General features: G+C 41.7%; 1 protein-coding gene across 5 annotated transcripts in view; it reads left to right on the top strand.

Moving 5' to 3' along the window:
* The window catches only part of RASSF3 (Ras association domain family member 3), a 75284-nt gene that overhangs the window by 25930 nt on the left and 22076 nt on the right, over positions 1–27278 (top strand). The window contains exons 1-2 of one of the 5 annotated variants that reach the window (XM_071552298.1): positions 12433–12545; positions 21817–21932. The exons of 2 other annotated variants lie outside the window; for them this stretch is intronic. Coding sequence is in view for 1 of the 3 variants with exons in the window: in XM_071552295.1 (XP_071408396.1) it covers positions 12537–12545 (9 nt within the window). In the remaining 2 variants the exon portion in view is untranslated. Of the gene's footprint in view, positions 1–12432; positions 12546–21816; positions 21933–27278 lie in introns of those variants that run through there. 2 more of the 5 variants (XM_071552297.1, XM_071552295.1) reach the window with 2 other exon arrangements.

Genomic DNA, 27278 nt, shown 5'->3' with positions numbered 1-27278 from the left:
ATGTGGCCAGTGAGTTTCTCCTTCCAGCAATAACAGTCATAATAAGCCTCTTTGTAGGGATGAGGATGTTACTTTTGGTTTGTATTTGAGGTTTAGTCAAAAAATGCATACTATGCCCCCTTGAGCAAAGAGAAAAGAGGGGAGCTGTTAGTTATTGTTTCTGTGTCTTTCTCAACTATACAGATACTAAGTTTTGCAGTATGGGTTTCTCTTCTTGTAAAAGATTTAAGTGCTGACAGTTACTTTTATCCCTCTGTTTTAGCTCCCTCTGCACACTTTCTTGGGAAGAAATGGGTTAGAGGATTTGGCTTGCAGCTGTGCCTACAGAAAAATTCAGTACTTGTTTTGTATGGATTTCCAAAGAAAAGAAAGAAAAAAGGAAATTCACGAGCTTAAGTAGTGAATTTTTGTCTTCCATTTCATAGGTCAAGGATGGGCTTACGTACCTCAAATTCTGCAGCTGAGACAGAACTAATGAATTGATGGCAATTCTGGTATAAAAATCTGTGATAGTATCTTTGGTCTTTGCCTAAGATGCTTAATCTGTAGAGTGGTTAAATATTTGTGTCTTCATCTTTCTGTACCACTTCTAAAAAAACCTGCAGCATAAAATCCTTGCAGCGCATGACAGGCATCATGGTGTTTGGGGTTGAGCAGTGGCCCCAAAGTTATTTCTTAAGCAAGAAATACTTCAGTCTGAGGGCAATGTGGATAAAATGCATGTTGTTTTATGTGGTGGTGTAGCTCATGAAAGTTTAGCTTTATTTAGAGTTTCCTATCTTCTGTGGCTCCTGTCAAATTTAAGTATCAGAGACTAGATTAAGCTCAGTGTGGCCCTGTCTCATGTTTGCAATGACTCATTTCATGAACGGAAAAGACGGAACTGTAAATATTTTTGTCCTGCCAGTGTGACTGCTCATGTGAACTAAAGTTATCCATGTACTTAGGCTTTTGCAAGATCAGACCTGTGCTTCGGATTGATCAAGCCTTTGGAAATTTTCATTCCCTGTAGAGAAAATAGCAAAATAAGATGTTTGGTAAACTTTTGAAAGCTGAACCCTTTCTCTCCCTCTTTCCTCACACCCACCCCCATCCTTTCAGGAAAATTGAAAACAGCCATGCCTGCTGCTGCAAGCCCCACCATATGTTGGAGGGATCCATATCTTCCTGTGTGGGTTTTCTGCACTTTCCTTTGACACACTAGTTCCCCAAATTTGCCCACTGTGAACCACCTTGGGCTGATGTAAATCCTTCCAATACTTTTCCTTTCTCATGAGTCTTGATGGACCGTGAGTTTTCAAGCATTGTAGTTGGTGTCTGTGTTAGTTCCCAGCCTTGCTGAGCTCATGTCTTCCATGAGGATCACTGTGAATACCTGAGGACATCCCTGTGCTTGGTACTGCCTCCTCCATGTTTGGCATCTCCTTCCACTGTAACTGTAAGGGTTAGAAACATGAGAAGAGACTGTGGTCAAGATGTTTCTCTGGCCTTACATGTGAGTGATATGTGAGAGGGGACACCACTATGCCTTGGGAGACCATGCTTTGAAAGCTGGCAGTGCTATGAAGGTCATGAATCCCAGCTGTTAGAAGAGGACCAATCCTGCAGCTTGTGTTCAGCATCTGAATTGTGAATAGTTTGCACATAAAATGTGGGAGAGTTTGCTGGTGTCTAACGTGTGCAGAATAGCTTGGATATAGGAAGTGTCGCTTGGATGCTGCTCTGATCTTGAAAAAAAACACTACTGTGTGTTTATACTCTGCCATTTCACAAGGGGCTCTGCAAAAGTGTTTGCAAGCAAAATGCACATTGCTTCTCTTGGCAGTTTCCTGAAATGCATGCAATTCCTTCTGCCCCCAAGAATGTGTTTGTTGCCTTGCTGTCAACACTGATCCTTCACTGTCTGAGGTCTGATTTCTCCCTCTCTCTGCCCCTTGCTAATCTCAGTCTTCACAGCTTCTAGTCCTGCTAAGTTCCTTCCCCTGCACCCTCACCCAGTGCCCCTGCCACAACATTGGTTTTGTGACTGTCTTTTCCACCTATCAGTTGAATTTGCAGGTGTAATAATGGAGGTGGGAAAGAGAATTCATAAAAAATGGAAAGCAGATAGAGAAGAACAGGGGAGGTACGAAGGGAAAAAGGCAAAAGGCAGAGGTGTAAAGTAACATCCGTAACTAGTCCTGGCAAGGTAACCAGCCATCTCTCATTTCAGTGTTTGAAGAGAAGGTTTGCAGGGAAAGATGTAGCAAAAAATTTTTTTTAATGGGTGAGGTGGTGCAAGTGTGAAAATATATGACAAACTTCTCGGTTCAGAAGCTTTTCTTTAGGTCTTGTCCACATGAAATTGCACAGTAGGTCAAGACATTTCATTGAGAGGAAGAGACACCAAAAAAGGGGCATTTTATTTGGGAAGAAAACAGTTTCTAGGGATAAAATGCAATTTGTAACTGCTCAAGTCTAGTTAGAATGGCTTTGTGTTACTAGTGACCGTTATTAATGTTTCACGTTGTTTGGCCATTAGAACTCTTCCTGGGTTTCCTTTCAGTAACATTCCCTAGGGAAAATGGCTCTCCTGACTACCAGAAAAAAATAAGTTTCTAATTATAGCCTGGCTTTGGAGCCAAAAAGTTTGGGTTTTTGTTTGGCGTGTAGTCATAAAACCTATTTTTAAAAGTAAAAAAAAAACACAACTGAAAATATCCAGTAATCTTTTTTTTATATACAATTGGCAGTCAGTATTATGGGATAAACATTGTTGCAACTAAAATACTTGAAAGTTAAGCATTGAAGGAGTGAACAGGGTAGAGATTGTGTCTATTTTAAGCCCACATCACTGTGAGAGTAAGCTAGTGGTCCTTATTTTGTGTTTCTGCTTCATTCTTCTCTCAGAGCACTTGATGTGGCGCGTGAGTGACAGTATCTTGGAGGGACTTCATAGCCATTTTCGGGTGAAGTCTTGAGTCCACTTGTGTCTGACAGCCTCTGGAGGCGAGATGAAATTAATGCTCTGTGCAGAGAATGCTGATTGCTGTATGCTGGTTTATTGTTGCAGGTCATTCTTGGAATCATCACTTTAAATTTTAGGGACCTAACTATATGAAATGGTAACTACTAGCACACAAAGATTTAAGAAACAAGTTTCTTAATCCAAGTGAGTTGGATTAAGGTACTGTCACAAGTAAAGTTCAAGTCACTAAGTTCTGTTGCATCCAGCAGTTTAAGTGTCATGAGTGCAGCACCAGCAACAGGTAGTACTCAGACTAGATAATTAACTCTTAAGGTTTCTACTTCTTTCTTTAGTCTGTTGTATTAATACTGTATTAGATGCATGTCGGGCAGTTGCTTCTCTGCTCACATAAGTTTTGGAAGCAATGCATTACTACCTTTGTTATTGATACTTATTTGAATATCACCAGATAAACACGGATTTTTTTTCCCTTTTGTTGGGAGACAATACTGCTTTGATTCTCCTGTCTGAGTCCGGAGGGGAAGCTGTATGAGAAGCAGCTGAGGTCACTTGGCTTTTTCAGCCTGGAGAGGAGGAGACTGAGGGGAGACCTCAGGGCAGTCTGGAGAGGAGGAGACTGAGGGGAGACCTCAGGGCAGTCTACAACTTCCGCCTGAGGGGAAGCAGAGGGGCAGGCAGCAATCTGTTCTTTCTGCTGCTTAGTGACAGGACCCAAAGGAGTGGCCTGATGTTGTGTCAGGGGAGGTTTAGGTTAGATATTAGATAAAGGTTTTCAACCCAGAGAGTTGCTGGGCACTGGAACAGGCTCCCCGGGGAAGTGGTCACAGCACCAAGCCTGACAGAGTTCAAGAAATAGTTGGACAATACTCATGGTTTGATTCCTGGGTCCTGTACAGGGCAGGGAGTTGGACTTCAGTGTTCCCTGTGGGTCCGTTTCCATAGAGGATATTATATATCCAACTCAGGATGTATGTGTGTGTGGCTCGGCTTTGCGAACAAAGATTTGGGAAGGGCTGTCCCCACGTGGGTGGGCCCTTCCAGCCTGCGCAGTGGATTTTAGGTGAGGCAGGATGTATATAAATAAACTGATTAGCAGAGAATTTTAGATGAAGTTGTAGATGTGTAGTGCAGTGTTTGCCTGTGACACTATACTAGTGAGGCAAGCCAAGCAGCATAAGTTTCAGGAAGAGAGGCATGAGAGTTACAGGTCTCTGTTCACCTCTCCTCATGGACAGGCAGATAAGGCCCTGGGGACTTCTTCACACAGCACGTCAGGCCAGGGTCTTCAGTATGTCCTGCACTTTACTCTTGGGTGGAAATAGTAGGCGTGGTTATGTGTGCCTGCATATATATACATTCACACTTGAAATGAAATTATATACATGATACAAAAATATTTTAAAAAATATACATGGATGGCACACACATGGATTTCTGCTTTTCATACCAACATTCAGGAAAGATCTTCAAACCAGCAGTCCAGCAGATGTTGTGGGCATGCTCTAGTGGGACTGAAGCTCGCCCAGCACGCTGTCATCCCTGCAGTTTCCGTGCAACACTTACCTGACTGCAGTGTTGTCAAGCTTTGGTATGGGTTCAGGTGCCTGTAACAAAGCCTCTGTGTGCCTGTAGACAGGTGTGAATTGACTTGGGGGCAGTAATTGCTGCCTTCCTTCTGTTTTTTTGGCACACTTGCTCTTTTGCGAGGTTGATGAAATACTGCAGACAGTTCTGAGGAGAGTGCTTCCTATGCAGACATGTATTTGGCTATGCTAAGTAGCCACATGTGATTTATGTAGCAATTAAGATCCCTTTCTAGTTACTCATCTGTGTGTGTGCTGGAGAGGAATTAGTATATGCAGAGGGGAAGCTATGCTGGGCTAAAAATAATAGTAAAAGCAGCAGTGGTTCATTTGCCTCAGAGGTTGCATCAAGTGTTAATGTTGGGTATGGAGTACTTGATGTGCTGGTTGTCAGCCTCTCCATCTTGCTCTTTACCCACTAAGTAATTGTGGAAAATGCTGTTTGTAAGTGTGTTTCTTTTAGAAATGATATAAAATAATACACTAGTGGCAAATTACAAAGGCAGTTGTCTCTAATATTTTACAACTATTCCTGTTGTCCATAATTAGGACTGCTTGTCTTGTTTTCTGTTTGCTCATTGATCAGAGCTGTAGTCAAGTGCATGGATGCACAGTTTAACCATACTGTACTCTTCCTTGTAGTGCGCAATCCTTGTGTCTTGTGTTTGCAGTACACAGTCAATATGCTCCCTCGAAAGCCTGATTAGTAGTAATAAAAACTGAGTATCAAGTTCTGCTCTGATTGAAGATGATAGCTTGCCAATTAATTAAGTGCTTAATTTTATTTCTGCTGAAGCAGGAATCCCATGATTTCTCTTGTCCCCCTTGAAGTAAAGTTTGTAATAGAACAAATTTGTTAATACTTCACAAGTAGCTTTACACTATTATTGAAGGCTAATAACCTCTATTGCAGAGGACTTCAGTTTTCAGTAACTTCTTATACACAGTTGTGCCTAGATCACAGTAGCCTGAAAAATTGAAAGAGTTTAGTTCAGATGTTTCATTTAGAGCATTACTTTTCTCTTAGGAGGTTGCTCTCTTCGGAAGAATTCTGTTCCTCAAGAACAAAACCTACTTGTCTTGCTCTTCAGTCCACCAGTAGCTTGAGTCACTGTGTTCACTTAGATACATAAGCTGAGATTATGGAAGTCTTTTTGTACAGAGCTACTCATCTCATTGCAAAGTATTTTCATGGTTCATCTGAGAAGCACTGGGTAAAGCCATATAAACTCCAGAAACCGCACTAGGGATTTCAGCATGAGCCCTTGTGATTATGTGTACAGAAACTGGCATATTCTTTGGCACTGCTTAAAAGATTAAGAATATGGTGGTTGTGTGTTGCATAATGTGAGAGTTGACTTGCATTGTTTGTCCTAATGTCTGAAATGAGTAAGTTCAAGGTTCAATGTTGTAGTGAGGTCAGCATAAGAGTCAGTGTAGTTTTTTGACAATAGATATAATTTGAACTCCTATATTACAGTAGTTTATTAGGTTGTTATTGATGTATGCAAAGGTTAGGTAATGTATGCATAGACAGGCATCTTGTGTTACCCTTTGTGATGTAAAGGATAAAAAATAAACCTTTTTTTCCTTTTTTTTTTACTGTCTGGTTAGTTTGTTAGTAATAGAGAAGTTGATGTGTGGTAAGTGACCTAGGCTGTGCCTAAAGTGTAAGGCAGGTATGTGCTGTAGCCAGCTGCAGGCACTGATTCCTCAGCTGTCCAAACTGGTGACTTAAAGACCTGTCTGTCCCTACTTGGTGCACTATGAAAAGCAGTGGAGAGAGAGGGTTTCTGCAGAAGCATTTCTGGATCCATCAGGCTAGACTGTTGAAGCTAAATATGTTGAACAGAAACATGAGCAAAAGAAGAGTTTTTAATCCTGTCAAGCATGCAGGCTCCCCATTTCCAGCAGCCACAGTACCTGTGATCCAAAAGTTAGACCCATATGATGGCTGTGTCATAGTACAGGGGTAGATACTGCAGTAGGGAGTGCTCTCCATGTGGCATGGACCTGACAGCTGAAAGCTTAAAGTAGGTGTAGCTTTTATATTTGATAGTTAAGGAATGAAGGAAGAGGAGAAGAAAGGAATCATTGTGTAGAAGACTTGTTCCATCTGTTGCAGGTTGACACTTAACAAAGTGCTGAGAGCAAATTGGAGTAAATGATCCTGATTGTTGTAAGAGGCATGATAAGTCTTATTTGAGATGGGGAATGTATTTGTGATCAGTTGTCTTTCAGGAGCTCTGAATGAAAAAGGAAGGAAGGAAAAGTGTTATATATGTCCTGCTGTAAGTGTAGGCTGAAAAATGGCCTATTCATATTTCTGCACCAGGGAGTGATGCCTTGAGTCCTGTGGAAAAATGTACAGTTCAATCAAAAGTTCATATATATGAGGCAGTTGCTGCATTAGGTACCCACATACAAGTGCTGGTAGTGTAAGAGCACCAGACACGGACTCAGGGTAACATCACTTCTTCAGGCAACCTGATGTGAGCAGTAACCAGACTTCTATGCAATCTGTGCAAGAGAAATCTGCTTTCTTGAGAAGAACTTGATCTTTCAGTAAAGAAATCTTCCTGTGGTTGTTATACTCACAGCTTTCATGGAATCTAACTTAGCACAGTGTTTTTTTCTTGTGCAGTGTCTACAGAAGCTTGTAACTCTAAAATCTTATTTTCTGTATTTAGAGGTATATCCAGATCTTTGAGCTACTTCTAATATAAAATCTAATATTGAGGAGAGTTTGCTGTTTTTGCATGAGTTACCAGGTCAGCTTAAGATGAACTGGGAATATTTAACTTGATATTCAGGGATCCTTTTGTTGTTGAATTAAGGGAACTCCTTTTTCAAGGAATATGCGATATGGGGTGATGCCTAATGACAGAAGTCTTAATCAATTCCTTCTGTAATAAAAATCATTTTAGAGACCCCAGTGAGTGGACTTCAGGATCTAAGTGGATGACTTCACAGGAGCTAGTTAAGATAGTCAGTCTCATGGAGTGGGGCCATTATAGACTTCAAAGACTGCACTATCTTTTTTGTATTTGCTAATATAATTTAGTTATTTCCCTGAGGAAGTGACTCTTAAAATACTGAATTGCTTTAGTTACCTAAAGTAGGTGCATATGGTTATCTGAGGAGGCAGCAAGTGCTTCTGGGCTTCAGTCAGATAAACCTCTGAATCAGATCATCACATTATTTTAAACTTTGTTTTTCTACTCTCATTGAATACAAAGTTGAATTTACATAAAGTGTTGCCTGACTGAAGATTTTTTTCTTTGGGCTTTATGAATTATTCCTGAATATTTTTCCCCTCTTTATTTTTATTTCAAGGTCCTAGCCAAGCAAGAATTTCTTTTATTCTTTGGGTACAAATTACTTTCCCTTCCCCCTTTAGTCTGAGACTGGCTTGCACTGCTGTGGTTTATAACAGAATTGCTGACAAATCTAAATACCTTCTCTCAACATTCTGTATCTCAACTGCAAAGTATTGCTTTGGGGTCTGATTTGGGCTTCATGGGAACAAGTTTGTTTTCACAGAAATTGAAAAATGGTATTAGTGTTCAGCTGACCATGTGATCCACTACTCTGAACTTTTGTTAGTCCCTTGCTTGCCTAGGAGGTATTTTTACTGCTTTTAAAAAAGTATAATGTTGGGAAAATAAAATTCAACTTAGCTAAACTCACCATATTTTAATTAAAATATACTAAAGAAAATATCTTCTATAAGAGTTTTAATTCTGTGCTGTAAATTGCAACTTTTTTCTTGAGAAAATATTCAGTAGACTGTGTTATTGAAGAGTATAATAATCCTGAGAATGTTCTTATTGCTAACAACTGAAACCTATGAGCAGTGGGACTTCATGAGGTAGATTTGACTGTGGGACTTCTGGCTTTTTGTTACCATGGTCAGAATTTTTGATCTGTGAAATGAAGCAGATGGCTCATATGGTTAGTATGGTGAGATTTTTATATTCTGGATTAGGCTGGGTGCCCATTAACCAGCCACTGTCTACACTATGCAGTGTAAACAGTTCCTACATCTTTGACTTGGATCACAGCATACATATTGTTATCCCAAGTAAATGCCAAGTATTTAGGCAAGGAGGAGAACCAGTGATGCTTTGTAAATGGTAACGGCTCTGTTGGCAGTGGGGCGTATTCCATCAGGGTTTCTCCTTTGGTTTGTTAAACCATAGGGCATTTGTGGTTGCCTTGATATTGTGATGGAAGGTTTGCTATAAAATATAGAAGAAGTAATTCCTGATATACTCTTTCCTTGAGTTCTGAATAAGAGTGGAACTGTTTGTAAAACAGTAACCCTAAAGAAGTGTCCTGCTATCAGAAAATCAAGTAAGTTGGCTTGAAACATGGCATGTGCAGATTTGTTTGATTTCTTTTTGATCATGAAATCACACTGAGATTCTTGGGAGTTTAATCATGTGTTTTGTCACCAGAAAACCCACTTTGTGCTCACCTGTGCCTGAGATGAACTTGTGTTTTCAGCTGGCAAAGTAATTGGAACACCCCCTTTTTTTTGCTCATTCTTGCTAGGTGTCCTTGATTCTCCAGTTGCCATCACCGTTTCCCAATGACAATAGTGGGCATAGAAGCTTTTGGCAGGAGTGTTGCACCTGCTGAGCTGAATCCTAGGAAAGAATTAATTTTCTTCTCATAACATGCTCCCTGAAAGGGGTCATCTCACTTGTGAGGTTTAGGTACTCTTCTAGTGAAGACCTTTGCTTTGATGGGCATAGCAGTTGGCATTTTGGATATCCAAACTGTTGTTTGTTCCATTGCCTCTCCCATGACTGAGAGTAGGCAAGATGTGCCTTAATACACATGTTGAAGGACTTAAATAAGTTACATATTATTCCAACAGAACAGAAGTTACATACAGAGAAGTATCCTAAATACCTTCTGCATTTGCTTAGCTATGAGCAAGACTGTTTAATAGAGTTGTGTCACAGGTTTTGTTTTATGGATAGAGTTTGTGGGTTTTTCTACATTGACAGCTGCTTTTGAATCGGTTACATGTTCACATGATGGGGAGCTTATCTCAGGATGGGGGAATGAGTCTGTTTATATTGTGCTAAAAGGTTGATATGTGAAGTGAAACATCAAAGCAGTTTCTAATGCTCTGAACTTTAAATCTCACAGTTGATTTAATTAAAAAATAATTTAAAGGTGCATCTCTCTCCACGCCTGGATACAGCCCTCAAATATTACTCAAAGCATATTTAATTTTAATGATTTGGTGATTTCCTCCCTGAGGCATTTTTTAAGTTACCACTTGCATATAAAGATGTAGCTTTGAGTTGCAATGATAATAGACCATTAGTGCAGTAGGTGTTTGCCTCCTAAGACTGTGAAATGATGTTCTGTGGAAATAGTCTGGTATTGGGAAAAAAAAGTCAGAAACCTAGTGATTTTTCTCTTAGCAGTCACAGTTAATGGTAGACTTCTTTTTAGTGATTTATAGCTCAAACCATCTCCTGAAGCAGCTTGGTGAAGTGCATGGTAAGGAATGTTAGCATGCCACCCTTGCTTTTTTTACTTCTTTCTTCTCCCCTCCTCCCTCCTTGAATTTTAATGAAGGGTGCTGTTTTAAAATGAGGTTGGTTTTAAATCAGCCTTTATGGCCAATGCTGGAAAAATCATGTATTATGTGATACAGATTTTACTGCACTAAGTAGTTGCGAAGATGATATGTGGAGGATTTAGGATGGGAGGTCCATGCTATCTGCCTGGATTTAACAAGTAACAAGTAGCAACCTATATATGTTTTCATCCTCAGACATATATCTGTGAGATACAGGTGGGGAAAGAAAGACTTTTGAAAGGCATTTCACATTTGGTAGCGATTGTATCAGAAACAAAAGGCAGCAGAGAGGAGTATTTTTCTTTACAAGGACTATAGAAACTGCATTATTAGCACTAGCATTGCTATTTCATTATGTCGTAGCTTTGAGCATTACAGTGCACTGAGCGTAATCCTTAGAAATGGGGTGCCATTCCTTGAATGTGGGTAGTAACTGGGCCCTTTGGATACTTGCAGAGATACTTTCTCATTCTGGAGACAGTCCTGAGTTATGTGCTCTAGGGGGACCTTACCTGAGCAGGGAGGTTGGACTAGATGACCTCCAGTGGTCCTTTCTAGCCTTAGACATTCTATGACACTTCCATGATCCCTTGCTCTGTGCAGCCAAATGAACCTCAATGCTGCTGTTGTAGTTTGGGATTATTATGTAAATTCTCTCCCCTGCCACTAACTGCCCATGCCAGTAGTTAACAAAAGAAGTAGTTAACTGTTGATCACTTGGGTGGGGGCAGGTTTGTCTCTTTTGGTTTTGGGGACATTTTTCCTTTTTTTAGCTCAGCGGAAGGCAGGAGCGTGGCTGCGGAGGAGGGAAGCTTCTCTGCTGGCACTGCTGGGGCTTCTGGCTGAGACGCTGTTTTTCTCCTCGCCGCGGCTGTTTCTCCTGGTTCCTGCATCTGGGATCCCGGGCCTCGGTTCCAGCCTCACCATCGCCTGCACCATCATGGCCTGCCCGCCCCGGCTGGGGCAGTGACCCAGGAGAGAGAGGTGTGCAGCTGCTTTTTGCAGGACACGTGGTGGTGTCCCACTTTCAGCTTTCTTTTTCCTTCATCTGGGACAAGAGACAGAGTTCATCTGGGAGCTCACCACTCGTCTGTCTCGCTGGAGAGGGACTGGGAACTACTGGGAATTCACTCTGCAGCCAGCCGGACTGTGACATTTGACACTGCTTAAGTATAACTTTCCTCCTGGAGGAAAACCTGCTGGGTTTTGTTGTTGTTTTTTTTTTCTTTCTCTTGTGGTGTTGGGGAAGCAGTTTGCACTAGTCTGTTTATATATAGCAGTTAAGAACAGTTATCCTTCTTGTATTAAATTCCTTTTTTTTCCCTTAAATTTGATAAAGAGTGATGTGATTATTGTGGAGAAGGCCCCCTCCCCGGCTTGTGGATAAACATTTTGGGTGTTTTCCCCTCAAACCTAGACAGCTGCCCTTCCAGAGAAATCCAAACTTCCTTCTGATTGCTCCCAACAGACAAGCAAAAAAGTTTGAAATATGGCGGGAATGCCATACTGAAACTCTGAGCTGGAATTGGATCCCATTTTCTTTCAGATGTGTTAGACCAGACCATACTTCCCAGGGCATTGCTCGCTCTGTTTCCTCTTTGTTTTTCTCATGGTCTCTGTGCAGTTTCAAGGCTGTATGCTCACCAAGAGGACTTTTAACCACACAGTAGACATTGGATTGCTAATCCACACCGGTGGTCTGTGAATAGGTAGGTAGTAATTGCTTTTGGGTTCGTAAATTCACCATTCTTCACTTTTGGTAAAGCAGATGTATGCAAAACATTTTGGTGAAAACACAGTACATTAAATGTTAAACATAAGTTGGTTCACAGGATGTAACAGGTCAAAACACAGGCCTGGTGCAACTCACAGCACTGTTTGTTTAGACATTTTGTAGAGGTTGCCATGTACAGCCAGGTTTCCAGTCTCCTATGAACCAAGAGGAACAAATGATGTCTGACAAGGGAGAACGCAAAGAGATTATCGTGGAGCAGTTCATCCTTCTTCTGTTGGTCATGCCCTGTTGCATCTCAGCCACACACCTACAAGGTGGATGCTGCAGATTGAAGGCTGGTTTAGAGCACGTCTGTCATCGCTTGAGCAGGGTGTGGTTCTGCTGCAGCTTCAGTTTAAACTAGTCAAGTTAGTTTTTTTTTTCGATGCCTTCCTTGAACCAGATCTGTCTGTGGTTGCAAGAGGAGCAGTTCTGGTGCTAGTGCAGGTGGAGGAACATGCAGGTGGGGAGACTGACAGGGAGGGTGGGACCTCAAGAGGCGCAGCTTAGCTTGTGGAGCTGAGCTTTGGGAGGGAAAGTCTCAGATGATGGTGCAGTGAAGACATGCCTTAAGAGTGTTTGGACAGATTTCTTAATTGGATAGAGATGCTGCAGGTAAGCAGAAGGTGGAAAGTCTGGGCTTTTTGGTTTTGTGTAGTTTTGGTTTGGCTTTTTTGTTGTGGGTTTTTTGTTTGTTTGTTTTTAATGAATAATGTGCCCGAAAGGTAATAAGCAAGGAGAAAGCAGTAGAAGTGGTTGAATGAAAAAAATGGTTTGTGCTTTAGTATCTGACAGAAAATGGAAATCAAGTCCTGTTAATGGAAATCACGTCTTAGTCCTTCGCTTGTTGCTGTGTTTGCCATTTTGAGGGAAGGTTGGAAGGCATTTATTAATCTGTCTGACAATGCATCATCAGTATCTATTTTCATGCCACTTCATAAACAGTTCCACAGTGCCTGTGGCAACCATTGCTGTAATCAGCCTTGTGTCATGATTTTATTTTGTTCTTCTGGGGTTTATTGGTTATGGCATGAACAGTTACTGCTGTTTTCGCAAGTGTAAACATAGGCAGCTTTTTGGACACTGTTACTGCTCAAGAGAAAGAAATTTCTTTTACTGGATGGAAGAAATAAAGAAATGAAGGTGAAAAAGAAGCTACAGCAAAGGAAGAGGCACTTGCTCTCTGCAGGAAGTTTTGCTCTGCTGGTGGACCACTGGAAGAAGAGAAAGTTGGTCTGTGCCTTCCTTTATTCACAAGATGGGAGCATTAAAGCATCTTGACTTTTGACTCTTTAGTAATTTAATAATTTGCTTGTTTTAAAGATGGAGAACATCACCTGATAAGCTTCTGGACAAACTGGAAGAAAAGTCACTATTTTTTCCTCTCTCTTTTTTAATTCTCTACCACAAGACTGACAATGGCAAATGGTACAGGATTGAGATGAGTAAGGCGCCAGTATTGCCAGGATCATGGTAGATAGCAGAGCTGTGTATGCTATTAATGTAAGAAAACTACAAAGTTTAAAATATATATAAAATAATACATGGCAGATTAGATCTAGTTTTTTACCTTGGTTAGTTTTATTCTATGAGGTACAAGACATTCCCTCCCTTCTTTTTTCTCTTAGATCTTTCTCTTACAAATGTGTGAATCTGTGTCAGGTACTTTGTTGAAACAAACAAGGAACAAGTATGGACCAAGTATGAACCAGTGGGCTGGGGAGCACCAGCAGAAGCAGAAGGACCAAAACATGACTGACATTGCCAGGACCCAAAAGCATTTGGCAGTTTGAAGGCAACTTCATTTTGTAATAGTTTCTGAACTCAGCCCTTAGGTGAATGCAATGCAGTGGGATGCTGAGAAATCTGTGTAAATATTTATATACAATGAATTTTGCTTCTGTCAATTGGTAATAATTTTTAGGAGTTATTTATAAAGTGCCTTATATTTTATTGAGAGCTGAAAAAGGGAGCAGTGACCATCAGCAGCCATCGGATTGGAAGAGCATGTGTGTGTCTAGTCCTGTGGGGACACGGTATGTCCTAGTCAGGGCGAGGAGACTGGAGGGACATTGCATGGTCTTTCTCTTTCTTCTTTCCTGGCTCAAAGCTTCTCTTATGGCAAGAATTCAAACATCTACCCTGAGCAAAGGGCTGATGGGAGCAAGTGTACAAACCCCCTTAAGTGCACCAGCCCCTGTGGTCCTCCTCCACACCAGGCTCTTCCTCCACCCCAGTGCAGTGTGCTAGCTCTAAGAGAGGGAGAAGCTGGGACGGGGTTCCTGCCATAGCCTTGGGGAAAAGGGCACTCTGCTCTCCAGAGAGCTCCACATTGATCTGGGTGGGAGTTGAGACATCTGAGTGGCCAAACTGCCTGGAAAGAAGGGACAAGCTCTGGGTCAGCCTCTCTGCAAATGAGGGACACTGGGGTTGGGAGGAGGTTGTGAGACCTGTACTTTTGAGTGTCTAGAGCATTCTGGTTAGCGGTGTGGGAAGCTGGATAAGCCAGCATGCTGGGCCCCTTCTCCTGAGCAAGAGAAGTCCAGGGAACTGAACCGCAAGGAGAAGGATGGCTCAGGGAACTACTGCTGGGAACGGGAGCAGAGGGTTTGCACAGACACTGGGTTCTGTGAGGCTGTGGCCAGGTAAAGGTGGTGGTGTATGTGGCACTAGCGCTGCAGGTGTTGGGGTGGTGGAAGCTCTGAAAATGAATTGACTTGATCTGTAAGAAGCGATGAGTTTGTGCTACACAAACAGTGATGCTTTTGAGAGCAGCTTATGTATGAGGAAAGGTGTGGAGGGGTTTTTGTGACATCTTTTCTTCCATTGCCTGTTTTGTTGTGTGTCAGGACTGGCTGGACTGGCTTTATGCTGATACTATCAACTTAATTTTTGTGTGTTCTTTTAAACCACTTCCTTCATGGCTGTGATGCCTGAAGAGGTCACAAAACAATACCTTGCATGCAAATGCTTTTCTGATGATTTTTATCAATACCACTTACCAGACTTCTGTTAAGCAAGCCAATTTATAAGCACTGCTATGTTGGGTAATAGTTAACTGTAAATCCCTCCTTTTTGGCACTTGTAGTTTGAGGATGGTTGCTGATAGTGGACAGGTGGTTAAAATACTTGTCCATGCTGAAGTTCAGTAACCAGAGCCCAATACTAGTCCATCAACTTCCTTTGCAGGATGAAGTGGATATGATTTAGAGTTTATATGTAGTTTGACAGCGAATTTAAAGTTCCTTTTGTCAGTGTGACTGCTGGAAATCAAACTGACTTTCTCCAGCAGGCTTCAGCATGCTTTGGCTGTTCTCCGTAGAACTTGTTTGATAGTCAATGTAGAAAGATTCTTTCTTCCCCCCCCTCCCCCAAGTTAACACAACAGATAAATTAAGTATACTAAGTATAACAATCTTTAAAATTTGGAAGTTGACATACACTGATATTTTGTGAAAGTGGGTGAGAGACTGAAATTTGTTAAACTGCTGTCCACTAATTTCACTTTTGTACTGCATGTGTGCCAGTAAAAAGTGCATCATTTAATTTTTGGCTAGACAGACAAATGCAGACCAGTTGCATAGAAGTGTTTGCTCTGGCACCCTTCATTGCTTTTGAGTCTTTGCTTATGACCTGAATTCTGGGAAAGTGTCCAAGCCCTGTGCAGGCTGAAGTGCTTATCTCTTGGATTTTTCTTTTTTTTTTTATTCCTTTGCACAACAGAGTACACAGACCTACTTAGCAAGTGCAGACCTACTTAGCAAATGCCCATGCAATTATAGCTCTGTGTCCCATTTCAAATTCTCCTCCCACCCACAATGGCTATGCATTTAAAGCTCTCCTTTCAAGGAGGTCTTGTTTTTCAGTTGGTTTGCTCTTTTGCCTTGAACCTTGATGGTGTCTCTTTTTTTCTCTCTTAGTTTGAAAGTGTTCTGTGTTAATCTTATGGCTTGTTTTCAAGGTGACCTGTCATCTTATATTCATCTCTGGAGGAAAAATTAATTCTAGGAGCTAAATAAGTTTTATTTTTATTTGAATAGTTGAACAATTTACATATGTGCATGAAGAATTTTTTCTTTGTGCTTTTGCATCCACGTTACTGATGTAACAGTAACGTGCAAGAAGCCGCTACAAAAGTGGTCTTTCTGAAAGTCAGAACGTCCCCTTTCATTGCTGTGAGAGAGAGAGTCCTGCTGGTGGAGCAGATCTGTAGTGTTCATGCAGAGCCCCTTGGCTGGTGCCTAGGGAGGCTCTTTGTGCATGGCACAAGTAGAAGCATAAGTGGCAGAAAGATGAGTGGGTTTGTGCTCTCTCTCAATGTGTGTAGCTGTTTCAAAATCAGTTGTTGGTGTGGAGAAGGTATAACTTAACACAAAACCTTTCCTGACTTGCTGCTCGTGGTGGGATTTCAAAACTGTCCTGCCTACCAGTTTTTAGCTCTGTTTCCTGCAGAAATGGCACTTACTGCAATCTTTCTTTTCACTCTCCTAATCCTAGGTAACATGTTGACTAGATCTCACAAAGGGTTAGAAACACACAGGTACTGAAGTTTCTATAGATATTTAGCTAAGCTGTAAGGAGGTTTTGCAGAGAAATGCTGCTGGTGCTCCAGCCAAAAAAAAGGCAGCAGTAGGAGCAGATGCAGTTTGAGGCATCAGGGCAACTACTCAAAAGAGAAGCTATATAGTTCATACAAAGGAGAGCTTCAATCACAACTTGTCTCTCCGTAGGCATCCATGTGAAAATGTCATGCAGTTTAGTGTACAAGTAGATTGTATGAAAGACTGTGGCAAGATGGGCTTCATTAGTTCCTTTGCAGGCAAACTCCTCAGGAGTTTTTTGTTGCCCTTTCAGAGGCTAGTGGCAGAATTTTCAGTATTAAGGAAAGCTGATGCTGTCCCTGACTTTGGGTCATTTCAGTCAGAAAATATTTTGACAACAGCTTTGGTTTTTCAGAACAAAGGATGACCTGAAAGTTTTGAAAAGCTGGGTAAATAAGACTGAGTTTGCATGGCTTGCAGCAGCCTGGACTCTTTATGACATTGTTCCACATGTCTGTCCTGGCTTTCTCTCTGGCACTGGTAGCACCCTGTGAATGCTTGGGGTAGGGAAGGGAAACTGGCTGTGCCCACTGCTGCTGACTGTGGCTGTGCTGTTGTCGGTTCTGTGTGTTTATCTGAAGAGAGTCAGCATGTTTACTGTCTTATACATTTGCTTGGCATAGTTTAGTTCTTGCCCTCGGCAGTCTGGGGGCTGCCTAGTTAGAGAAGGCAATCTACTTTTGTCTCAAAACAGTGGAGAGCTGTGAGTGCTCCCAGAAAGGGAGACTTCGGCATCACCTTTTCCCTGGACTTCTGTGTTTTTATTGCAGTGCAGAGGTTACCCCATAACCTCCTTTTCTTTTGGAGTGGCAGATATTCAAGCTTTCTTCCCATCTCACAGTTTGGCATCTCTTCCGGGATGAAGTGCTGCAGGAGATCCTTCAAAGGGCTTTTTTAGCTGTGAGGTTCCTAGGCTAGCTGTCCTCAGCAGCAGGCCTGGTTTGCATTCTGGCAGGATTATGAATGCCTGCTTTCCCCTAAGCATTTCTATCACAAGACATGAATAAAAATGGACAGGTGCATCTTTAATGAATTTATAAACCTCAAAGGATTCGGCTTGCTTTTAAAGCAAGCATTTGGCTTTCCATCCTGTGCTTTGGCTTCCCTTTGCTACTTGAAAATCATTATGTGCTTTATCCTCTGACTCACCTTTTGCAGGGTATTGCAGATGATTTCAAATGATGAATGGGATTAAGGAATGATTTTTAAAAGTGATTTTGCTTGTTCTTTAGTGAACACTGATACTCTAAACAACCTATGATACCTTTTTTGAAAAATCAGTTTACAGGTCCATTTTACTCTGTATGGCAGAGACCAAAAGGCTCTTCAACAGTCTAATTCCCTCCAGATGAAGCAAACTCTGGGAAATCTTTTATTAGGAAAAACTGATTAAATATGTCTTCATCATAATCACATCTGTGTTTTTTAGAATAAAGCAAAGGCAGTGACATGTTTTGGTCTTTGCAGTTCAAGTTTGTATGTGAGGTTTTTCTTGTGGTTTTTGGTTGTTTTGTTTTTTCCCAGCAGTTGATGTAAGAGGAACAAAGTGGAGAACTTTGGTTTATAAGCAAAATGTCCTTCCATTTGAGGCAATCTTTTGTATTTTGAAAGGGAAAAAAGTCATCTTTTTGCAGTTCATGAGTGATGTAGGATTTAGTCATACATGATACTACATGGCAGAGCAGAGAATACTATGTTTTTGTATCCCCTTTGCTGCTTTTAATAATTCCATCTTTGGAAAACAGCATTCCTTTTGAATTCTTTGTTATTATGTGTGGCTCATCTTCGCCAACGAAGATTTGGGAAGGGCTCTCCCCACGTGGGTGTGCCCTTCCAGCCTGCGCAGTGGATTTTTTAGGTGAGGCTCAGCGTGCGCAGAACTGGCCCCACCATTTAAGTCCTGAGGTTCATCTGCCACGGCCGAGCGAGCTTGGACAGTGCCAGTATGAAGTCCTCAGGACTAGAACCTACAGCACCTGGCATTTCCCAGGAGGTCTCCCATCCAAGTACTAATCTGGGGCTGACCCTGCTGAGCTTCCGAGATCTGACGGGATTGGATGTCAGGGAGGCATTTATTATTGTAAGCAGCTGATTATACCTGGATCATGGAAGTGACTGTCCTTAGCAGCATGTTGATAGGAAGCATGTTAAAGTCTCAACTTCTGTTCAAATGTACTCTGGGATGTCAGTAAACTGAGAGGCTGTTGAGGAAAGCTGGATTATTTGTAATTTCAGTAAAAATACCTTAAAGCAGGAAGATGGTTTTGATTAAAATAACAGAATATTTATAGGCAAATCACAAAGCACAGTAGGAAACTTTTAAACATTGTCTGATTAGAAATATTAATAAAGGAAACACTTCCAAATTGCAGGACTGTGACATTTGCAGTTCTGTAATTTTAAAATATTTTCTGGATAAACCTTTCCCCTTGTTTGTTTCCAGTAGCAGTTGATTTTAATGTTACTAGTCAAATACTGGACATGTGAGATTTTAATTTAAATTCATTGAATTACATATTTTTAAATGAGTGTTTGAATGTTATGGAATGCATGAAACTTATCTCAGTTACCCTCTAATATCATAAAGGGCATGTGGTGATTTGCGTCATTTCAAGTAGCATTTTCCCATACTAATTCCCTTCACTGCAGGCCCTAAGTCAATATTTGAATGGTGCTTTTTCTAATAAACTTCACAGCTGTCCCTTGCTGGAGAGCTGACAGTTCATTCTGGATGCAGAGGAAATGTATCATCTGACTGAAGGAGTATTATGGTCCAGACTGGGCATAACCACACAGGTGTGACTGCACTGGTGCACAGGAAACTTGTGAGGTTGTCCATTAGCTCCAGTGAAAAAAAATCACATGGGGATGGAGAGTTTGCCAAGTTTGAAAACACCTGGTGAATTTCTGAGGCTGCCTGTTACCTGCTTAGGTGTGCATAATGGCTTCAGTATTCCAAGTTCTTCTGCAGCCTTGGGCTTGCAAATCTGGATGAGGAGTGTTCGTGCACAGTGGCTCTCGTGATCGATGTAGTCTTCCCTTACTGGACTCTTGTGCTGTCTCCTGTTGATAAGACAGGCAGCTGCAGTCCTGGTGACTGTTGTACATTGTTATTAGAGCTGGTCTTTAAGGCTTTTAATCTATTTTGAAGTCAAGAATAAATAAAAATAGGAAGGAAAAAATTCTGTGTGTGGTCAATTTGATGCACTTTTTCAAATAGCTTCAGTGGTGGTGAACAAATCTTTCAAAACCCATGTTAATACATGTTAAGTCTGGATTTCTTTATGGATCTGATTGGTCCACATCCTTAGATTTAAACTTGTACATATTGAGGTTTTGCCTTAACTGATTTGGTCAGATAGCATTTTGAACTCTTCTCCAGGGCCTGGCAGGAGGGAAGACTCTTCAAAGAGCAATGCAAAGGTTTCCAGCAAAGACTCAGGCATGTTTTCTCCAGTTTTACATGGAAATGCCTTTCATTCTTTGCTTTTAAGAAGCAACCAACCCAAACCCTAGAAACCTTGTTAGAGGGCATTTGGCACACAGTGTGAGTGGGTCAGGAAGTTGTTGACTTAGTGGAGCAGCCTGAAGCTGCTGAAAAAAAATCATAGACACTCTGTCCATGTGCTGCCTCCCGTACTGCTTGCACCTTGTTTTGCTAGCTTAGCTTTTCTTCTACAGTTTGTTTCCTGAGAGGTTAGTGAGCTGTTTCCCTCACCAAAGGTTTGAATAAATGCTGAGAGCCAGGGAGGAGGTGAGACCTCACAATTACAGAGAAGGGGAGTGAAATACCTCATTTGTCCTTGAGAGCAGCAAGTTGTTGGGTTGTGTCACACCTCGGAAAACCTAACACTCATGCTAGAGCAAGTCTGGATGATAATGCTGTAGTGTTTGCTCCCTGGAGCAAATAAAAGTCATTAGGAGTATGGTATGACGTAAATTGGTGGTTGTGTTGCCCAGTGTAACATTGATTCCATCCATCTCTCGCTTAAGCTGGTACAACCTTTGGTGGGGCTGTAGTATATGAGATCGGGAACTCCAGTGCAATTACTCATCTAGTTGGAAACAGGCAATTGGGGCCATTTGAGTACATGTCCCAGCAGAAGATACCTATGTTTGGAGCTTTAACCTTGCCAGTCAAGATGCCTGGGATGTGAGAGGGCTGACTGGGGTGTGGAGAATTTTGCAATCCGTGGACTACATCCTGCACTGTAGCTCTTTGCAGTGACGTGAGTTGCAGGGATGCCTTGCTGTTTGAGGAGCTTCAGACTGAGGATCAGCAGAGCTTCCAGACAGTAGCCCTGTGCCAGCAATATGAGGACACAATGACAGCTTGAGTGGGGTTTTTACATCATTCTATTCTGCTTGTGCTTTGCCTCTCCTCATTGTCCTCCCAGCTCCCCACAGTAGATTTGAGCAGACAATGTTGTTTTCTTTAATAAATCAATGGTGGTTTAAAATGCCACTTACTGCTTGTAAGTCTTGAGCATTAAGAAAATACATGGTAGCTTCAATTTTTAATTACTTGCTGTTAGGAAATCTTGCACTGGATGCACAGGGTTCAAGTCTGAAGATGTTGTCTGTATTCTGGAGAGATCTAATGAACAGTATCTCTTTTCCAGAAGTACCTCCCACTTCTAGTCTGAGTTAATACTGTAATACATAGCTAATAGGTTCTTCAAAGCATTTGTCATCTCACAAAAAACTCTTGGAAAGTTGTGCTCTCCATCTTTTCTCTTGGTTAGTGGAATCTTTTTTCAGCTTAATGAAACTGGCATTGGATAATTCGTTACAAATTACAGGAAATCTTTTTATTTTAAAGCACAAAAAATTGAGGGAAATCTACCATATAATCTTTTTCCATATATTCATATGTCACTTTTGCCACTGCAAATGGAAGCTAATCAGAAAGAAACCCTGTTTTTTGAAGTCTTAACATTTTATTGCTTCGTACTTAAAGAATATATGCAGATAATCTGCACTATTCAGAAGTCATTTGCAAACATACTGAGTCTGTCTGCATAAGTTAACTGAAATATCTTTTGATAAAGATCAAATATGAACTGATACCAAGCTTGCAGCAAGTGATGAGGGGTGTTTTATTTTGAGTGTTATTCCAGCCATACTTTGCTATTAAATGTAAAGACAAGACTAAGCATTAATTTTTAAATTCACAGTCCTTTTGAACTTTACTGTGCAAGTGAGTTTTGTTGATTTCTATGGAAAGGGATTAAAGGATTTTTTTTCTTTAGTGCAACTGATGGCTCTTTGTCCTTTGCCTTCAGAAAAGTTGATGACAACTGCAAGCACTTGATGCCTGTGAAAATCAGACTTCAAACCCTTGATGTTTGGAAAAGCCTTTCCATAATCTGACCTGTTGAATGGGATATTGAAATGAAAGGTAATTTCGAAAAAACACATGAGGTCTTTAAGCCTCAAATTTAGCACTGTGTTTAGTTTCATCTTTTTTAAACGCTTCCTAAAATGGCTTAGCTGTTGTGACAAGTACTTTAAAAAAAAAAAGACTTGACAGCAGTGCTTGCTTAGAAGCTTGCTTTATGTGTAGCAGTAGGAGCAACCTTGCTTTTTGACTTATTCTTTAATTTGAAGTTAGTCTGTGACACCTAGCAGCTTCCTCCAAGACAGGCAGTAGGTGCAATGATGGCTGTCTCCAGATATTTGAGGACATTCGGTGAATGAAGTGCACCTCTATAGGTAAAGAACTGTCTTTCGTTTTTAACATGCATTTTAAATCCCTTCAGCTTTTTAACTGTTGAAAATGAAGTGCTGCTTCCTTTTCCCTTGCTTTCACAGTGAGGAGAGAGAGACTCATTACCATCATTATTAGTTAGCAGCAACCAATATTGCTCTTCTTTTTGGTACCCCTAGATCACCAAACTGTACTCCCTCCACTGTTTTTCTTACTTTATTGTATGATCGAGCAAGCTATACTACTTAACTTACCAGTCTACTAACTAGTTGCAGTCAGCTCTTTATCTCCAGTTCCTTTCTTGCTTGTTATGTAATGTGAACAGCATCTTTAAAGAAAGGAGGAGTTGATGTTTGTGCAGGCCAGGCTGCTTTCCTTCTTCTGTGCCCTCTGAGAGTGGTCTGGAACAAGCAGGAAGACAGCAGCTGCTGCAGGGAGATCAAACCACAGTTGTGCTAAACTAGATGCAGGCTAAGCTGTAAACCAAGGCTGAGCCCTCCTGTCTGTGGTGTTGACTTCTGGACAGCTGAAAGTCAGAAATGTTGCACTCTGTTTCCCAACCTTCTAAAGCAAATCCTTAACCTAAATTGAGAAGTATCTGTATAACCTGGACCATTGGGCATTTACACTGGAATTCAATATAGATGGCTTCCCAACTACTTCTCCAGAGTGTTTCCTTCCTGGACCTGGGGGCTGTGGTGGTATGAGTTTGCTAGAAGATAGTTTTGTTTGTCCTGGTGAACCATTGCCATGTCAAAGGGCACCCTGATGCTGAGGCATTTGTGGTGCTGGGAAGTGCTTGTGATCTACGAACAGTGAGTGTGTTTGCCTTTCCTTTGCAGCAGTGGCTTGTATCTACTCTTAATTCATCTTCCTAACCCTGCCTTAGCTGGTTGTTTTTTTCTCCCTGTGATGATTTCTGCTCGCACATCTCTTGGGTGCAGCAGGACTCCCTTTTCCACCATGGCTTGAACACTCCCTGGTCTTTTCCAAGCTGTTGTACTGACTCAGCCTGGGTTAGGTGGGTGTCTGCAGCTCAACCCTGTAATCTTCTCCCAGCTTTACCACTTACTGTTCCTTTGATCTCTGGTACCTCCTAGAACCATTTCTTTTCCTTGTCAGATAACACAGCTACTTACCTGCTCTCTGGGCAGGTTCTTGCAGCCCTGAGTGTTTGCTTTCTGTACCTGCTTTCTTTCCCCAAATGCCAATGTTTCTTAGTTCCTGTGGAGTAGGTCAGATGATCATCTGTACTTTCTTCCTAACCCGCTCTAGTCTGGGACAACCAGCTAGTTTCCATTCATGAAGTCTGTGCCTTTCAGAAGCGCTGTGTAGGAGGCCACTGTGTTTGTCCAACCACATATATTTGCAGGAGCCCTCGCTCCCTGTGTCAGTGCAGCCACATCACAGGTTGAGACACCTGCACTTGGGTTTCCCCAGATCTGCTCTGGAGGTGGGCACAGAGCCAGTTGCTCTGTGGGTGGCTGTGAGAAATCCTTCAGATGTCTGCTAGTAAAAACAAAATGTGACAGGAGAAGCCTCTCCTCCAAGGAGGCTGACAGAGGGACTGCCCCTCCTCTTCTTGCTGTGGGAGTGTTACGAATTCCTCCCCTGTGTCTTTTTGGAGGTGCCATCACTGAGATGGTTTTTCAATTTACTCTGGTGGTATATGTTGCCCTTCTCATCTGTTGGCAGCTGCTTGAAGCAGTGCTGTCCTGCTGTCTAGCCTGCTCTTTACTTCAGAAAAAGTTAATGTTCCATTATCTCTCCATGCATGCCTCAGCCCAGGGGTTTTCCGAGGGAAAGTTGTAAAATCAAGGCCAGTAGCAGAGCTTACACATTTCAGATAAAGTGAAAGATACTTGTTTTTATCTTCTAATTCCCTGAGATGTAACTGTGTTAGTGTTACTCAGGGCAGAATTCTCTGAATCGCGCAAGAGGGGCCAGTGCAAGGAGCAGCATGCCTCAGGGGCTTGTGTGGTTTAAAATACACCTCTGCTATAAATGGCAGCAGATGGTGGTGGGATTCTTTGAGGTGGAATTTTATTCAAACAACTCACCCTCCTCCCCCCCAGCTTCCTTATCAATGCAAGTTTCTGGAAAAGGTGTGAAAATGAACAAGGGAAGGTTGACTTTGGGTGTTGTTTTGAAGGTTCAAGGGAACCACTAGGACCTTTGGTTCTCTTTTTCTGTGGTACTCTTTTCCTTCATACGTGTACCTTCCTGTATTACTCAGAAGTGTGCAAGGGGCGGTTTATAGTGTTTCTATGTATTTTTAATATATACAGTGTATGTTGAATTGGACAATGGTTGCCTGGTACTCCAGGTTTGGTCCCCCCAGTACTGTGGAACACAAAAACTGCCCTGTTAGTTTCCAGCCGACAACTTTTCATTTGTCCAGGGAGAGCATCCTGTTATGTTGGCTTCCGCACAGTATCCAATTACCCCATGAAATGTGAGTGTGGTCTTGAACTCTTGACTAGATACCCTATCTGCTCACACTTTATTGTCTTTTTAGGTGGGTTTGTTGTTGTTGGAGTTTTATTTACTTTTATTTTTATTTAATATCCTTTGCAGCAAGATGAATCGTAGTTCAACTGATTTTTTCTTTTAGATCACTCATTAATTGGTATACCTGCTTAGATAAGCCATATATATTATGGGCTTTACTTTCTGTGTTTCTCATTTCTTTTTCTGCCCGTGTTCAGGTAGAAATGGTGGCCCCCCCCCTCCTTTATCTTCTTTAATAATATTTTTTTGTCCTTTATGGGATGCTGTTAATGCTTGCTGCAATTGAAAAGCAGATGTTATGAAAAATGAGTCTCTGTCCTTGAAGGCTGTAAACGGAGGGGGTAATTCTTGCCGTTTCATTATGCCCTGGCCAGATAGGTTAATTCTCATGTGCTTTAAGTGTGTAGGATTTGCAGATCTCTCTTGACCTGTCAAAATGAAAGCCAGGTGTAACAATTTGATATCTGTCTAGTGGGTTGAAACAAGAGCTGGCTCCTCTAAAGCTTGGCCTGGCATTCCAAAAAGCGGGACTTCTTTGGAAGAGTGGAAGTTGCTTGGGGAGATTCTGCCCCCCCCTTCCCGCCTCAACAGGGACCTTGGAACAGCTACTCTCTTTAATGTCTTCTATATGTGTGGTTGGGTTGATTGCACTTTCTCCAAACAGGGCAGCAGAAAACTTGCATTACTGCTTTCTCTGTGGACTTCAAATAGAGCTCTGAAATAAGCTGTGAGTGTTTTTAATACTAAAACACTGATTTCAGATTCAAGATTTGGGCTTGTAAGCTGTTCATGCAACTTGAACAGGAGAGGAAGGTGGCTGGACAATGCACTAACATGGTGCTGAGATGGAACAGAGGAGAGCATTAGTAACAAGAAGTCCTTAAGTGTTTTTATAGATACTTAGTGAATTCTAGCTCAATGGTACTCCAATTCTGGGTTGTGCTTTCTAGGTAATAAAATAATTCTTTTATAAATGACCACTTTAAAGGGTGTGTGTGTGTGTGTTTACTTTTAAAAACACTTGACAGCTAAGTCAAATGGACTCTAGTTTGGGAAAGCTGGCATTATGATGCTTCCTTGCCTCTTTGGGTTAGGTTAAAGCTTTTAATTACATTATTACTCACCAGTATCACTCACACAGACTCTTTACCTTTTCCAGCACACTGAATATATGGTGCTAATCTTGATGAATTTTTCCCCTTCTCCTTATTATGGAATATGTGGCATAGGGCAACAAATTTCCTGCATGGTACTCAAAGCTTGCTTTAAAAGAAGAATTGATGAATTCAGTGTGGTTTTGGGTTTTTTTCCTATGATATTTCACAGATGTTTGTGAATGTGCCTTCCAATAACAACATATTAACAACTTCTTCCCTTCTGCTAGTACACCACTACTTATGTTTCTGGCTTTAGGTTAAAGCCTGTTTTGTGTTGGGGTTGAATTGTGTGATCCCAGCTGGGTGAGCTGTTTTATCTCAGGCTCTTTGAAGGTCTCATCTGGCAGTCACCTTGGTTAGCTTGGTCTTGGTTTGGTGCAATGGTGATACTCCCATTCCATCTGGATGCTGAAAGAAATGTGTGGATAACTGTGTGAAGTCAAAAGCAAGATCTGTCTAGACCATTGTCCCATCTGGCAGTTGCTAATGGTACATGCTAGGGGAAGAGCAGAGAAATAGGGCAAGCACGCAGTGGTGTCTTGCCAGAACACTCTTCTAGCCTCTTTGATTTGCAGGCTAGGTTGTTTTCTCCTGGGAGTTACCTGGTTGCTTTTGCACCCCTATAAACTTGTAGCATCCTCAGACTCCTGTGACATGGAATACCACAGATTGCACTAACAAAAAATGCTCTTTCTTTGTATCTGAGTCTACCTCTTGCTGGTGTCATTGGGGTAGGATTTAGCTCTGGACTAAAACACACATATGCAGGTGTGTGAATGCAGATGTGTAAATGCATGTGTCTCACACTGTTGGCGGCACAGCTTAGAGCAATTCAGCTCACAGCCTTTCTCCTCTTGCCATTTGATAGGTTGCAGGCATCTTGGGTATGCTGGGTTTTCTCAAATACGGCTCTTGGCATGAGAATTAAATTGTTCAGATGTTTTGATCAAGATCAGTGTGTCATGTCTCATTCTGTCCCCATCTTTGCTCCCTTTCCTGTGTAGTAAGAATTGCTTTCTACTTCTGATCTGGTTAAATCTACAGCTGCGATGGACTTCTGCATGTGCCTCATGTTGCAGAGAATGCACAGGTCCTGCATGTGCTTGCTTCGCTTGCAGATGTGAACGTTCATGAATCAGCAAATCCTATTTACTCTCAGGTCTCAAGTCAGCTCCCCTAAAAGGAGAGAACCTCCCATTAGCAATCATCTGTGGATATTTTTATGCTTTAAAATTCCTTTTCATGGCAGGGGTAGAACCTGTTTCTGTCAAGCCAAATTCAGTCAAGAGGTTCCTCTTGCTGTTCCTGTCTCCTTTGCCGAGCAGCTTCCTGTTTCTGCAGCAGGAAATCTTGCAGATCCAGCATCACA

This window comes from Pithys albifrons, chromosome 3 (assembly GCF_047495875.1).
Source record: "Pithys albifrons albifrons isolate INPA30051 chromosome 3, PitAlb_v1, whole genome shotgun sequence".
Classification (NCBI taxonomy): Eukaryota; Metazoa; Chordata; class Aves; order Passeriformes; family Thamnophilidae; genus Pithys; species Pithys albifrons.
The sequence above is the reverse complement of the archived record's forward strand: the minus strand, read 5'-3'. Positions and strand labels throughout refer to the sequence as shown.